The sequence below is a fragment of the Stigmatopora argus genome, chromosome 8, assembly GCF_051989625.1.
Source record: "Stigmatopora argus isolate UIUO_Sarg chromosome 8, RoL_Sarg_1.0, whole genome shotgun sequence".
NCBI lineage: Eukaryota > Metazoa > Chordata > Actinopteri > Syngnathiformes > Syngnathidae > Stigmatopora > Stigmatopora argus.
The window spans coordinates 16,822,896-16,837,217 of NC_135394.1; the positions used below are offsets into that span (position 1 = coordinate 16,822,896).

Sequence of the window (14,322 nt, forward strand, 5' to 3'; positions counted from 1 at the left end):
TATTCAATAAATAATAATAATAAATTATCAAGAAATACTAACAATAAATGAATCAGTCATAAATAATAAATAAGTAGTCAGGTAATAAGTGGTCAGAACATAAATAGGAAAGTGTACAAATAACAACAACAAACAAACAATTGAATATTCAATAATTAATAACAATAAAAATAAAGAATCAGGAAATACTAACAATAAATGAATCAGTCATAAATAATAAATAAGTAGTAAGGTAATAAGTGGTCACAACATAAATAGGAAAGTGTACAAATAACAACAACAAACAAACAAACAATTGAATATTCAATAAATAAGAACAATGAAAAATTAATAATCAAGAAATATTAAAATTAAATGATACATCTTCAATGAATAAGTCATAAATAATAAATAAGTAGTCACGTACTAAGTTGTCTCAACATAAATAGGAAAGTGTACAAATAACAACAAACAAAAACAATTGAACATTCAATAAATAATAATAATAAAAAATAAATAATCAAGAAATACTAACAATAAATGAATAAGTCGTAAATAATAAATAAGTAGTCACGTAATAAGTTGTCTCAACATAACTAGGAAAGTGTACAAATAACAACAACAAACATATGAACGTATAAATAATCAATGAATAATAATAATTGATAAATAAATAAAGAAGTAGTCAAATAATAAATAAGTACTGATTTATAGATTATTTATTTATTGTTATTATTCATTGATTGCTTATATGTTCGTTTTTTTCTTTGTTGTTATTTGTGCACTTCTCAACTTATTTACGTTGTTGACTACTTATTTATTTATAATTGATTATTTATTAGTATTTATGGATTATTTATTTGTCCGTTTTTTGTTGTTGTTATTTGTGCACTTCTCTACTTATTTATGTTGTTGACAGCTACTTATTTATTATTTATAGATTGATTATTTACATTCATTGTTATTATTTATTGCTAATTTATTTCTCTGTTTGTTTGTTGTTGTTATTTATGCACTTTGTGGTAAAGATTTCCATTTCATCATATTTATATAATGACAATAAAAGCATTCAGTTTAATTCAAAAGTAGTCATCAACATAGATAAGTAGTCAACGTAGATAAGCAGTCAACATTAATAAGCGGTCACATAAATAAGTAGGCACAAAAAGGCTAAAGTGGTTAGCATAAGTCTTGATTAGGTGCAGAAATCCAGTTGTTTGTCTTGGCTGTTATGGCACGGTGGTGAGAAATGACCAATCGCGTAAGGCTTGACAATTGGATTGAAGTTCTGGCGATTCCGTTCAAGTGAGATATGTATTTTGAAAATAATATCACCATTTTAGAAAGAGATTTTATGACCACAAGGGGCAAAAGTGAACCCGTTTTCTTGGCGGACTAGACTAGATTTGACTTTAAACTGTTTCCATTGAGGAGTCAGTGCGGGTGAAACCTGCGGCTTTCTTTTGTTTGGCCAGCGTGTCGTCCTTTTTTTTTAGGGGTGCCGTGACGCAGTTTCTTTGAACAAGTGATTCATACGGACACTGGAGAAGCCGAGAGAACTCTGTTTGTTTTGATTGCGTTTTCATCGGCCGCCGTCGGCAGACAATGGGCCGACCCTGTTTTTAGGTTCGACCTCTGAACCCGACCCCCGTCTGGAGGTCTTTAAGTGGTGGCCGGACAGCCTTCGCCTCGGGCCGGCCCAGGAAACCGGACACCCGTCGACAGACAAACAAAAGACGTCCGTCACTTGACTCTCTCTCCGACCGTTTCCGACGCTTCAAAAATGAGGCCAATTCTCGTCAATTAGAGGCGGAGCTTTGGCCATTTTCAAGATGAAGCCCCCGCAGCTAGGTTTACTCGGCGGCGGGAAATTCGGTGGGCGGGTCTGCCTAAAAAAGTCTTAAGGAGTTGTGCTGGAAAGATTACAGGAAGTTGGAAATTTTGGTTTGGATTGGCGAATGGGTCATAAATAACCTTGTTTTGACAATTTTGTTGCTGAAAACTTATCACGGTAATTGGTAGGGGGTCCATCATGAGTAAAGCTACAAAAAAGTCTTAAAAAGTTGTGCTGGAAAAACTACAGGAAGTTCGGAAATTTAGTTTGAATTGGCTAATGGGTAATAAATAACAGTTTTGACAATTTTGTTGCTGAAGGCAGTTTTGCTTATCACGGTTGAAATTGGTTGGGGGATTCATCATGAGTGAAGCCACAAAAAAGTCTTAAAAAGTTGTGCCGGAAAGATTGCAGGAAGTTTGGCATTTTGGTTTGAATTGCCGAATGGGTAATAAATCTTGTTTTGACAATTTTGCTGCGGAAGGGAGTTTTGCTTATCACGGTGAAAATTGGTTGGGGGATCCATCATGAGTGAAGCCACCAAAAAGTTGTGCTGGAAAGGCTACAGGAAGTTTGGAAATTTGGTTTGAATTGGCTAGTGGGTAATAAATAACATTGTTTTGACAATTTAGCCGCTGAAGGCAGTTTTGTTTATCACGGTGAAAATTGGTTGGGGGATCCATCATGAGTGAAGCTACAAAAAAGTCTAAAAAGTTGTGGTGGAAATATTATGGGAAGTTTGGAAATTTAGTTTGAATTGGCTAGTGGGTAATAAATCACCTTTTTTGACAATTTAGCCGCTAAAGGCAGTTTTGCTTATCACGGTGAAAATTGGTTGGGGGATCCATCATGAATAAAGCTACAAAAAAGTCTTAAAAGGTTGTGCTGGAAATATTACGGGAAGTTGGAAATTTGGTTTGAATTGGCAAATGGGTAATAAATCACCTTGTTTTGACAATTTAGCCGCTATAGGTAGTTTTGCTTATCACGGTGAAAATTGGTTGGGGGATCCATCATGGGTGAAGCCACCAAAAAGTATGAAAAAATGTTGTGCTGGAAAAATTACAGGAAGTTTGGAAATTTGGTTTTAATTGGCTAATGGGTAATAAATAACCTTGTTTTGACAATTTTGCTTATCACAGTGAAAATTGGTTGGGGAAGGCCATCATGAGTAAAGCTACAAAAAAATCTTTAAAAGTTGTGCTACAGGAAGTTGGAAATTTGGTTTGAATTAGCTCATGGGTAATAAATAACCTTGTTTTGACAATTTTGTCGCTGAAGGCAGTTTTGCTTATCACGGTAAAAATTGGTTGAGGGATCCATCATGAGTGAAGCCGCAAAAAAGTCTTATAAAGTTGTGCTGGATAGACTACAGGAAGTTGGTAATTCAGTTTGAATTGGCTAATGGGTAATAAATCTTATTTGTAAAAAGCCTGCCATTTAGAGTATCTTCCCAATGGATTCTGAGTGGCCAATGCTACCAATATTACAGCCATATATGTACTACAAAGATGATTACGACTAAATTCCATAGAATTGGTTGACATTTTTCAGTATTTCATATGAATCTATAAACAAATGTCTTCATGTCAATCATTGAAATGTTAAACTGGTCAACCAATCCAAGCCCAGAGGAGCACTAAGTGTTTTCCACATGTCCTAAAGGCTAATTGTATGTCATGTACTTTGACCTGGCAAAGGTCAGCAGGTTGAACCACACCTAAAACACCCTTAAAATGCACTCCACACCCTTCGTGATTGTTACCCTTTGCCGTTATTTATTTGCCCTTTGCTTGTATTTTCCTTAATTTACATTAAATAGTCATTAAATCAATATATTTACTGCACGGTGGCCCATTGGTTACTACGTCCGCCTCACAGTTCTAAGATCGACTGTTCAATCTTATGTTCGTACCTTCCTGTGTGGAGTTCTTTTGTGGGTTTTCTCCGGGTACTCCGGTTTCCTCCCACATCCCAAAACCATGCATGCTAGGCTAATTGTATGCTAAATTGTGGACTATGATTGGTTGTTTGTCTCCTTCTGCCATGCAATTGGATTCCCACCAATTCAGGGCGTCCCTCGTAGTTGGCTCCAGCACCCCCGTCACTCTTGCGGTATGGAAAATGAATGATTGAATATTTGATTGAATATTTACTGCAAGTAAATAATTTAGTGTAAATATTAATTCATTCATTCATTTTCTGAAACGCTTCTAATGGTGGTGGGGGTGCTGGAGCCAAGCTAACTATGGGGACCAGTAGGTGGAAGACACCCTGAATCGGTGGCTAACCAAATGCAGTCTACGAGGAGACAAACAACCAATCACTCAGCGCCAGGGACAATTTAGCATAGAGTTAGCTTAGCATGTAGCATGGATGAAAATCGGATGGATGTTTTTGGGACATGAGAAGAAATTGGAGTACCTGGAGAAAATCCATGCAAACCCAGGGAGAACATGCAAACCTAGGGAGAACATGCAAACTCCACACAGTGAGGACACAACCTGGAATCGAACCCTTGACCCCAGAACTGCGAGCCCGACGCTCTAACCCAGGGGTGTCAGACTCGGGTTGGTTCGCGGGCCGCATTAACGTCAACTTGATTTCACGTGGGCCGGACCATTTTAGATATAATATTTAGATTTTTTTATAAATGGATTAAAAGAACTGGATTAAAAGCCCTGAATATTCATTTATTTTTTATAGATCAGAAACTGTTTATTTGAGCTTGTTTTATATATTTTTAGATTTTACAAAATGATTTTTGAACTAAAAACACAGGAAAAATGGATTAAAAAATGACAATTATGGATTTAAAAGGGGGAAATCAGGAAATTTAATATACATCTATACTCTTCATTTTAATTTGATCTTAAAACAGAAAGTCGCCACTCATCATTTACTTTCCCGGGCCACACAAAATGATGCGGCGGGCCAGATTTGGCCCCCGGGCCGCCACTTTGACACATGTGCTCTAACCACTCATCCACCTAGTGTAAATATATAAATAGTATTTCCATTTTGCCTAGATGCACAAATCAAAATCACAGTTTTTTTTTTTTTTGAACGCTTCCATGTAAACCCAAATTGAATTCCGTGTAATAAGCGTGTTTGTTGACAACGCCAGGGGGGATTCCAGCGCTCCTCAAATAGTGCGCGGCGCTGAAGGAATTTGGGTGTCTGCTACTTGTCGGGGGGGCCGCGGGTTGTGGGGGGCCGGTGGGGGGGCCGGTGGTTCCGTATCTCTGGGGAGGGAAGCCAGCGTGCGCCACTTGAACGTCAACAATGGCGGCGCGAGCTGTGAAGCGGGTGTCAGTTTTCAGCCCACAATCGCCATTATGCGCACCACAAATATTCACAATGGCCGACCGGTTGGCCCATTGGCTGGGTGGGTGGCATCCGGGAAATCCTGGAAAGGCGCTCACGCGGGGGGCTTAGTATTGCTCTTTTTGGGGGGGGGGGGTTTGAAAGCCGATATGTCTGACTAAAGATGATTGCGTTTGATGGTGGTTCTGGTGTTTCACCCCCCTACAGACGGAGGGAGCCCTTCCTCGCCGCCGCCGCTGCCGCCGCCGCCTCGTCCCACGGACAGGCCTCGCCCACCGCCGAGGTTTTCGGCCAGGACGTCTTCAACCAGCTCTTTGATATGCTCGACCAGTGAGTGCCATCGAAACAGCACAGGGGCGGTCATAAATTGACGCCGTTTTAGCACAGGGTTGGCTAACTTGTTGTTGTTTTATGGCAGGGGATGGAGTAAAGAAATGCTGTATTTTGAGGACTATAAGTCACACCCGAATATTTTGAGGGTGTTTTTTTGGAGGAGTGATTTTTAAAAAAATGTACGTAGCTAAAACCAAGAACAAATATATTTTAAAGTATCGTATTTTAAATCGTGCCTGAATAGAAATACCGTATTTTTGGACTATAAGTCACACCCGAATATTTTGAGGGTTTTTTGGAGGAGTGATTTTTTTTATTTATTTACGTAGCTGAAACCAAGAACAAATATATTTTAAAGTATCATATTTTAAATCGTGCCTGAATAGAAATACCGTATTTTTGGACTATAAGTCACACCCGAATATTTTGAGGTTGTTGTTTTTTTAGGAGTGATTTATTTATTTATTTATTTACATAGCTGAACCCACGAACAAAAATTTGATTTTTTAGTATCATATTTGAAATCGCACCTGAATAGAATTACTGTATTTTTCGGACTATAAGTCGCACCCGAGTGTAAGACGTAAGCATCAAAGATTGCGCAATCAAGAGGAAATGAATAGTTTTTTATGAGTGATTTTTTTTTTTAATTTAGGTACCTGAAACCAAGAACAAATATTATATTTTTAAGTATTGTATTTTAAATCGCACCTGAATAGAAATACCGTATTTTGAGGACTGTAAGTCGCACTTGAATATTTTGAGGTTGTTGTTTTTTTGGAGGAGGGATTTTTTTTATTTACGTCGCTGAAACCAAGAACAAAAATTATATTTTTTGGTATCATATTTTAAATCATGCCTGAATAGAAATACCGTATTTGGACTATAGGCCGCACCCGAGTGTAAGACGTAACCATCAAAAATTGTGTAATGAAGATGACAAGCATATTTTGAGGTTGTTTTTTATGGGTAGTGATTTTTTTTTTCATTTACCTCGCAGAAACCAAGAACAAATATTGTATTATAAAGTATCGTATTTTAAATGGCACCTGAGAAGAATAGAAATACTGTATTTTTCAGACTACAAGCCGCACCCGAGTGTAAGACGTTCATTGATGTTGTCTTTTTTTTTTGTGCACCAGCTCGTCCATCCATTCGGTGTTTGGCGAGGTTCCGCCCCACGTCTCGGCCGGAAACACCATTCAAATCAGCATGGACTGCATCACCATGCACGAGAACGACGGCGCGCTAGCTGTGAGTAACGTTGCTTTTTTTAAGACAGATGCTCACCTAAAATGGCCGCCCCAAAACAAAAAGTTCCTCTCTTCAAATTAGACTTTTTGGTGTAATAATAAGTTGCTTTTTTATAGTAAGAACATTTAGTCAATCGTTAAATTGTGTCAGACCTTTTTGTTCATTTTCTGAACTGCGGGTCTCTGGGGGTGCTGGAGCCTATCCCAGCAAACTACGGGCACAAGGAGACAAATAACCAATCGCTCATAGCTAGGGGAAATTTAGAGTGTTCAACCAGCTAGCCTAGCCTAGCATGCATGTTTTTGTGTGTGGGAGGAAACTGGAGTACCCAGAGAAAAGCCACGCAAGCCCGGGGGGAACATGCAAACTCCACATAGTGACCCACCTGGCTTCTGTTTATTTTCTGATGACTTCCTGTCGATTCTAGGGCATTTCCAGGTGACTTCCTGTCGATTTGAGGGCATTTCCAGTGACTTCCTGTTGATTTTAGGGCATTTCCACGTGACTTCCTGTTGATTTTTGGGTGTTTACGTGTCACTTCCTTGTTGACTCATTGGCTGCCATTGATGGGCGCCATTTTGACCGGGAAAAAACTGAATTTCTGGTTTTACTTGGCAATGATGTCAAAATAAAAGCCTGCAATTTGAGTAGAATAAAACCCAGGTTGACAGCCTTGCTCGAGATGATCAATTTTCAACAATTTTCCATATCCTGACGAGCGACCGTGAAGTAGACGTCGTACGACGTTCTCGCCACAACGACGGAATTTCCCCAGGCCGGACTTTGATGCAGAACATCTTGGTGAGCGGCGTTATCAGCAGATGTCGTCTCGGAGGGTTCGCTCGCTGATAGCATCTCACGGTGCGCTTTGACCCCTGCGCATCCCCTCGGGGACGGTGGTGGGGGCGGAGCTTCATTGATGTCGCGGACGACATGCTTTCGAACGTTTCCTTTCCCTTTCCATGAAGATGCTTTTTCATTGATGGGGTTGCCAGGTCAAAATTTGGAAGTAAATATCAGTTTTGTGTTGCTGTTATCTTGTCCCAAACCCAATGCAAAGCAATCTGGCTTAATCCCAAATGGCTGACTTCCAGTACATTTTTGGGCATGAGTTTTTGAGACTTTTTTGTGGGTCTCGTCATGATCGACATGCCAACCAATTACCACGCAGCTCAGTCAAACTGGCTTTAGGGGCTGAATTTTTTTGTTACCTTGCCCTTTTTGCCCAATGCAAAACAATCTGGGCTAATCCAAAATGGCTGATTTCCTGTACATTTTTCGGCATGAGTTCTTGAGACTTTTTTGTGGGTCTCGTCATGATCGTCATGCCTACCAATTAGCATGCAGCTAAGTCAAACTGGCTTTAGGGGCTGATTTTTTTTGTTACCTTGTCCTTTGCCCAATGCCAAGCAATCTGGGATAATCCAAAATGGCTGACTTGCTGTACATTTTTCGGCATGAGTTTTTGAGACTTTTTTGTGGGTCTGCTTAGGATAGACATGCTTACCAATTAGCATGCAGCTAAGTCGCACTGGCTTTAAGGGCTGAATTTTTTTGTTACCAACACAAACCAATGTAGCTGGGCCAATCCAAAATGGCGGACTTCCTTTGCTTTTGTGGGCGTGGCCACAAGAAAATACTTTGAAAAACCTGTCTCATTTTTTTGTCTAATATCTCATCTGTTTTAAAACAAGCTAAACTGACTCCAAAAAATCTAATTTCAGGAAGATCTATAACTTATTTACGACTATTTTGGGTCTTCCATCACTTTTTTTTATGGTAGGAAACCAAAAAAGGGACATTTTTGAAGCTGCATTTTTTCCCCCAGTTTTGACATTCAGAAAATATATTTGCAAAGCTCGCAGGAAGGCTGCAGGCTGGGAAACGTCGCAAATATAAATTTGCTTTGTGGAGCTGAGTGATGTCGCCTCCCCCAAGGAAGGGCCGTCCTCTCTGGGTGATTGACGACCCTGACCCGGCACCCACCCCTACTCACGCAAAATCTCGTACATCAGTGGCTGTGTCAAAGGTGTGGCCCACGGCCCGAAAGGGGTCCGAATCGGTCCGCTAGCGGGGTTGTTTTCATTTATACTCTACAACCAAAAGACAATTGTTGCGCTATTAAAAAAGCTCTTTTGAAAAATTGGTTTTTAACTAATAAAAGATTGACTTTACAAACAAAAATGCAATCATTTGTTTATTAGGCTCCAACATCTGTTTCTGGCTACCATAAAAAAATTCAACTCTCTACGTTGCACATTTTGGACAAACGTAGCGAGAGAATCTTAACATACACACACACACACACCCATAAATCACACTTTATAAGGATTATAGACAAGCAGAATCAAATGTTTTTATTTTTTTATTTTCCTTTCTGCATTCATATTTGTTCTTTGGACCCCTGCAGTCAAAATGGCATCTTCTATAGGTTAGCAATTTACCCAGAAATGCCCAGAAACTAACAGGAAATCACCCGCAAATGCCCAAAATCAGCAGGAAGTGATGCAAAATGAACTCATCGCCTGCCATTGACTACAATAGATGTCCAATTCCTTTCAACTGGCAGTGGATGCTCTTATTTCAGTGGTATTGACGACGCTAGACCATATTTACATTATATGTTCATTAATATTTATTGTCCCTTTATTAAATAAATCAAACTCAAGTTTTTGGGCCAAAAATGAAAATACAGTAATCCCTCAATTATCGCGGTTAATGTCGACCAGACATGGCCACGATAAAAGAAAAAATGCAAAAGTAGGGTCACCCCTATTAAAATAATTATGATAATAATATTTTTTTTACTTCAGTTCTGAGTTCTAGTAGCAAGCGGAGGATGGGGGAGGGGCTTCCGCTTGCGAGTTTCAGCGTGGATTTTCACATTTTTATGAATTTACAAAAAAATCTGAAAAAAAATATTAAAAAAAATATTTATAAAAAAATGAAAAATAAAATGAAAAAAAGTATTAAAAAATATTTAAAACAAATATTTAATAAAATATTTAAAAAAATATTTAAACAAAATATTTAAAAAAATATTTAAAAAAATATTTAAAAAAATATTTAAAACAAATATATTTAAAACAAAATTTCCCCCCAAAAAATCCACGATGTAGTGAAACCGCGATATTCGAGGGATTACTGTAATCCAGCTCCCCATTAAATCTATCGTTGTTTTTTATGCCCCTCCCCCTGACCCAAACTAACTTGTAACATAGATTCCTCATTTGAATAATTCATCACTCTCTGCAGAGGATCAAGAATATCCACTTTCAATCATCTAAATTTTAGTACCATTGAGTTGAGTTAATATCTCACCACGGCTTCACTTTATTTTGACATTTTTTGGAAAAATATGCAGAGGGGACCCCCCGGCCCCCACCCCCACGACTGTAGCCACGCCCCCTACCACCTCTTTGAGGCCTGCCTGCGTTGAGTCATTAAATGGCAGCTCCCTGTTTAGTGCCCCGAAGGATCTTATTTGTATGGTGGAGGTTTTTTTTGGTGTGGTTTTTGTTGTTTTTTTTACGTTGAATCTGAAATTCCTCTTGGCCCCTCCCCCTCCAGTGGTTGCTGGAGGGCGACACTTTAACACGAGCGCTCCCATCTCTCATCGATCAGCGTCTCCCAACACACCCGCGTTAAGAGGATGCAAACAGAGGGTAGGATAACACCCGAGGAATGTGGCGGTCCCCGAAACGTTATATCCTGGCCCTTAAACAGCTGATTTTACAAAGCGATAAGGCGGGGGATCAGCTGGGTGGCGCAAAAAAAAGGCCGCGGCCACGCCCATTTTCGGGGGCTTCGGCCACACGAGGGGTTAGCGGTCGCGCGGCGTTAGCGGTTGTTGTACGGCGGGAGGGGGGAATTAGGGATTTTATTTTTGGACAGTTTTTGGTGGTTAAAAAAGGATAATATGTGGGAGAAATTAAGGAAATTCATGAGGTGTTAAGCTAATTGATCATTGTTTTGGTTAGCAACGCTAGCTAGCTATAGCAATGTGAGCGGTTAGTGCTGGGCTGGTGGGAGTTTCAAAGTGTTTGTTATGAGTACAAAATATTTGATGTTGGAGCATTCATTTTTAAAATATGTCACTAGTTTTTTTCGGAGGTGAGTTAATTTCTGTCGTTTATTTTTTTTAATGAAGTTAAATGTGAGGCATTTTTTGTAGATTTTTAAAATATGTCATTGAATGAATTTTGATTTGAAGTGAAAGTTTGGGAGGTGGGAGTTTATTTCTATAGTTTATTTTGAAAAAAATGAAGTGAAAAATGAGGCATTTTTTTGTAGATTTTTAAAATACATCGTTGAATGAATTTTAATCTTAAGTGAAAGTTTCAGAGGTGAGAGTTTATTTGTATCGTTTATTAAAAAAATGAAGTATTTATTTTGCAGATTTTAAAAATATGTTCGTTCAGTAAAAAATGAAGTGAAAAATGAAGCATTTATTTTGTTGAATTTTAAAATATGTCATTTAATGAATTTTGATATGGAGTGAAAGTTTCAGAGGTGAGTTTATTTCTATCGTTTATTTAAAAATGAAGTATTTATTTTGTAGATTTTTAAAATACGTTTGTTTAGTAAAAAATGAAGTGAAAAATAAGGCATTTATTTTGTAGATTTTTTAAAATACGGAATTGAATGGATTTTAATCTGAAGTGAAAGTTTCAGAGGTAAGAGTTTATTTCGATCGTTTTGTAAAAAATGAAGTGAAAAATGACGCATTTTAAAATATGTCATTGAAGGAATTTTAAGCTGAAGTGAAAGTTTCTGAGAGTAGAGTTTATTTCTGTTGTTTATTAAAATGTGTTAAAAATGAAAAATTTATTTTGTCAAAAATCGGGAAAGTGGGACCTGCAATCCGATTTTTTTTAGCGGGTTCAAAACTGCTAAAGTAGCGTCTTTATTTCTTATTTTCTTCTTGTTCCCGATTTGGTTAGGCGTGCACTTAGTCAGGTAGCTCCCAGGTAGACCCGACACCCCTCCCTTCCCGGGCACCCCCCCTTCCCCCAACCGCCTCCTTCTCGGTATATAAGAGGCCTCCCATGGATCCCGTGGGAGCTTCTTCTTTTTGGTTTGACCCGCCCGCCGCCCAGGTCGCCCAGCGAATCTCCCCAAAAAGAAAATTTGGCAATTTTGCAAGTTTTTTGTTGTTGTGCCGGGCGTCCCAGTCGAGATTTTTCGGGGGGAAATCCTGGAGCCGGTGGAGCAAACCGCAGCCGCCCTGCTCAATCTCAGCGCCAACATGTTGTACCTGGAGACGGGCACCAGTGCGCCCTATAGCGAGGTGAGCGCCAAGGGGAGGCGGAAAAAAGAAGGGTGTCCGAATGTTGGATTTGGTGGGATTGCATTTGATTGAAAGGGGTTTTGTTGGGGTGGTGGATTTGGTGGAAGGGTCGATAAATTGGATGGTTGGGAGATGGTGGAATGGGAACATCTGGATGAGAGGGGATTTAGTTTGGGAGTTTGGTTTTTGGAGTTTGGATGGGGGGGGTGAGGTTTTTGGGTTTAGTATTGGAGCGGGGCTTTAGTTTTTAAGATTTAGTTTTTGGGCTTGTGGGGTATTTGGGTTTAGTATTTGAGTGGGTCTTTAGTTTTTAAGTTTTGGTTTTTGGATGGGTGGGGGTGAGTTATTTTGGAGCGAGTCTTTAGTTTTTAAGATTTGGTTTTGGGAATTTTGGGGTGACGTATTTGGGTTTGCGTGCCTTTAGTCTGGAAGTTTGGTTTTTGGACTTGTGAGGTATTTGGGTTTAGTATTTGAGCGGGGCTTTAGTTTTTAAGATTTCGGTTTTGGACTTGTGGGTAGGTATTTGGGTTTAGTATTTGAGCGCGTCTTTAGTTTTTGAGATTTGGTTTCTGGATGGGTGGGTGAGGTATTTGGGTTTAGTATAGGAGCGAGTCTAGTTTTTAAGATTTGGTTTTTGGAATTGTGGGGTGACGTATTTGGGTTTAGTATAGGAGCGAGTCTTTAGTTTTTAAGATTTGGTTTTTGGACTTGTGGGGGAGGTATTTGGGTTTGCGTGCCCTTAGTTTGGAAATTTGGTTTTTGGACTTGTGAGGTATTTGGGTTTAGTATAGGAGCAAGTCTTTCGTTTTTAAGATTTGGTTTTTGGGCTTGTGGGGTATTTGGGTTTAGTATTTGAGCAAGTCTTTAGTTTTTAAGATTTGGTTTTTGGACTTGTGAGGTATTTTGGTTTAGTATTTGAGCGCGTCTTTAGTTTTTTAGATTTTGTTTTTGGATGGGTGGGTGAGGTATTTGGGTTTGGTATAGGAGTGAGTCTTTAGTTTTTAAGATTTGGTTTTTGGACTTGTGAGGGAGGTATTTGGGTTTGCGTGCCTTTAGTTTGGAAGATTGGTTTTTGGACTTGTGGGGTATTTTGGTTTAGTATTTGAGCGGGCCTTTAGTTTTTAAGATTTGGTTTTTGGACTTGTGGGGGAGGTATTTTGGTTTGCGTGCCTTTAGTTTGGAAGTTTGGTTTTTGGATGGGTGGGTGAGGTATTTGGGTTTAGTATATAGGAGCGAGTCTTTAGTTTTTAAGATTTGGTTTTTGAACTTGTGGGGGAGGTATTTTGGTTTAGTATTTGAGTGTGCCTTTAGTTTTTGAAAAAAATAATTTAATTTGACTCAAACTGTAAGCTTTCGTAAGCTAAATTTGGAGGGAAACAAAAACAATTTCAAAGTAATGGCTTGTGTATTATTTTGGTAAATCGCTTCTTCTTGCACATTGGTTGCCACTGACGGCAAAAGACGTCCAATCCATTTTGATTGGAGGGCTGACAGCAGTCAGCACTTAATCACTGCCAATGAGTTTTGCTGTTTTATGAATGGTTTTCTTTATTTTATGCATTTGTTCCCGCTAAATGTCGACTAAATTGTGGGTTTTTGCTGGTTTTTCAGGTTGAAAAGCGCACTGATTGATGTACACCGTTTAATTTTGACAGTCAGTTGAGGCGTTTCCTACTTTACTTATTGGACCCAAACCCCATTGAGTCATGCCTCATATTAAAGGTCTTAACAAGGGTTTTTCAATTTTGGCATTATTTTTTGTTAATAAGTGAAGCACATTGAACATTTTCGGAAAGAAGCCAAAATATATAATCAGATTTTTTAAAATGTATTTGGCTAGTCATACGTGGTAAATTTAACAAGGTAAAAATATTTTTAATCGTTTTAAATCTGGTTTTTTTTGCAACTGTTTTGGTCTCCTTAGACGCCATTTTGGACATTGTTACTGCAATGTGTGGTTTTATCAGATTTCAGGTAGCTTTTAGAGGCTAAAAAAAGCACTTTTCTTTTTAGACCCAAACCCCATCGAGTCATGCCTCATATTAAAGGTCTTGACAAGGGTTTTTCAATTTTGGCATTATTTTTTGTTAAGAAGTGAAGCACATTGAACATTTTCGGAAAGTAGCCCAATTTTTTAATCTGATATTTTTTAATGTATTTGACTAGTCATACATATGCGGTAAATTTAACAAGGTAAAAATATTTTTAATCATTTTGAATCTGATGCTGTTTTATTGCAACTGTTTTGTTCTCCTGAGCTGCCATTTTGAACATTGTTATTGCGATGTGTGGCCTTTTCAGATTG

General features: G+C 38.7%; 1 protein-coding gene across 7 annotated transcripts in view; it reads left to right on the forward strand.

Annotated features, from left to right (window-relative positions):
- The first annotated feature begins 5,288 nt into the window (after positions 1-5,288).
- The window catches only part of tp63 (tumor protein p63), a 68,969-nt gene continuing 59,935 nt past the window's right edge, over positions 5,289-14,322 (forward strand). For 5 of the 7 annotated variants that reach the window (XM_077607407.1, XM_077607408.1, XM_077607413.1 and 2 more), the window contains exons 1-2: positions 5,289-5,470; positions 6,616-6,727. In XM_077607407.1, coding sequence (XP_077463533.1) covers positions 5,304-5,470; positions 6,616-6,727 — 279 coding nt within the window. In that variant the 5' untranslated portion in view covers positions 5,289-5,303. Of the gene's footprint in view, positions 5,471-6,615; positions 6,728-11,778; positions 12,018-14,322 lie in introns of those variants that run through there. The other 2 variants (XM_077607409.1, XM_077607410.1) reach the window with 1 other exon arrangement.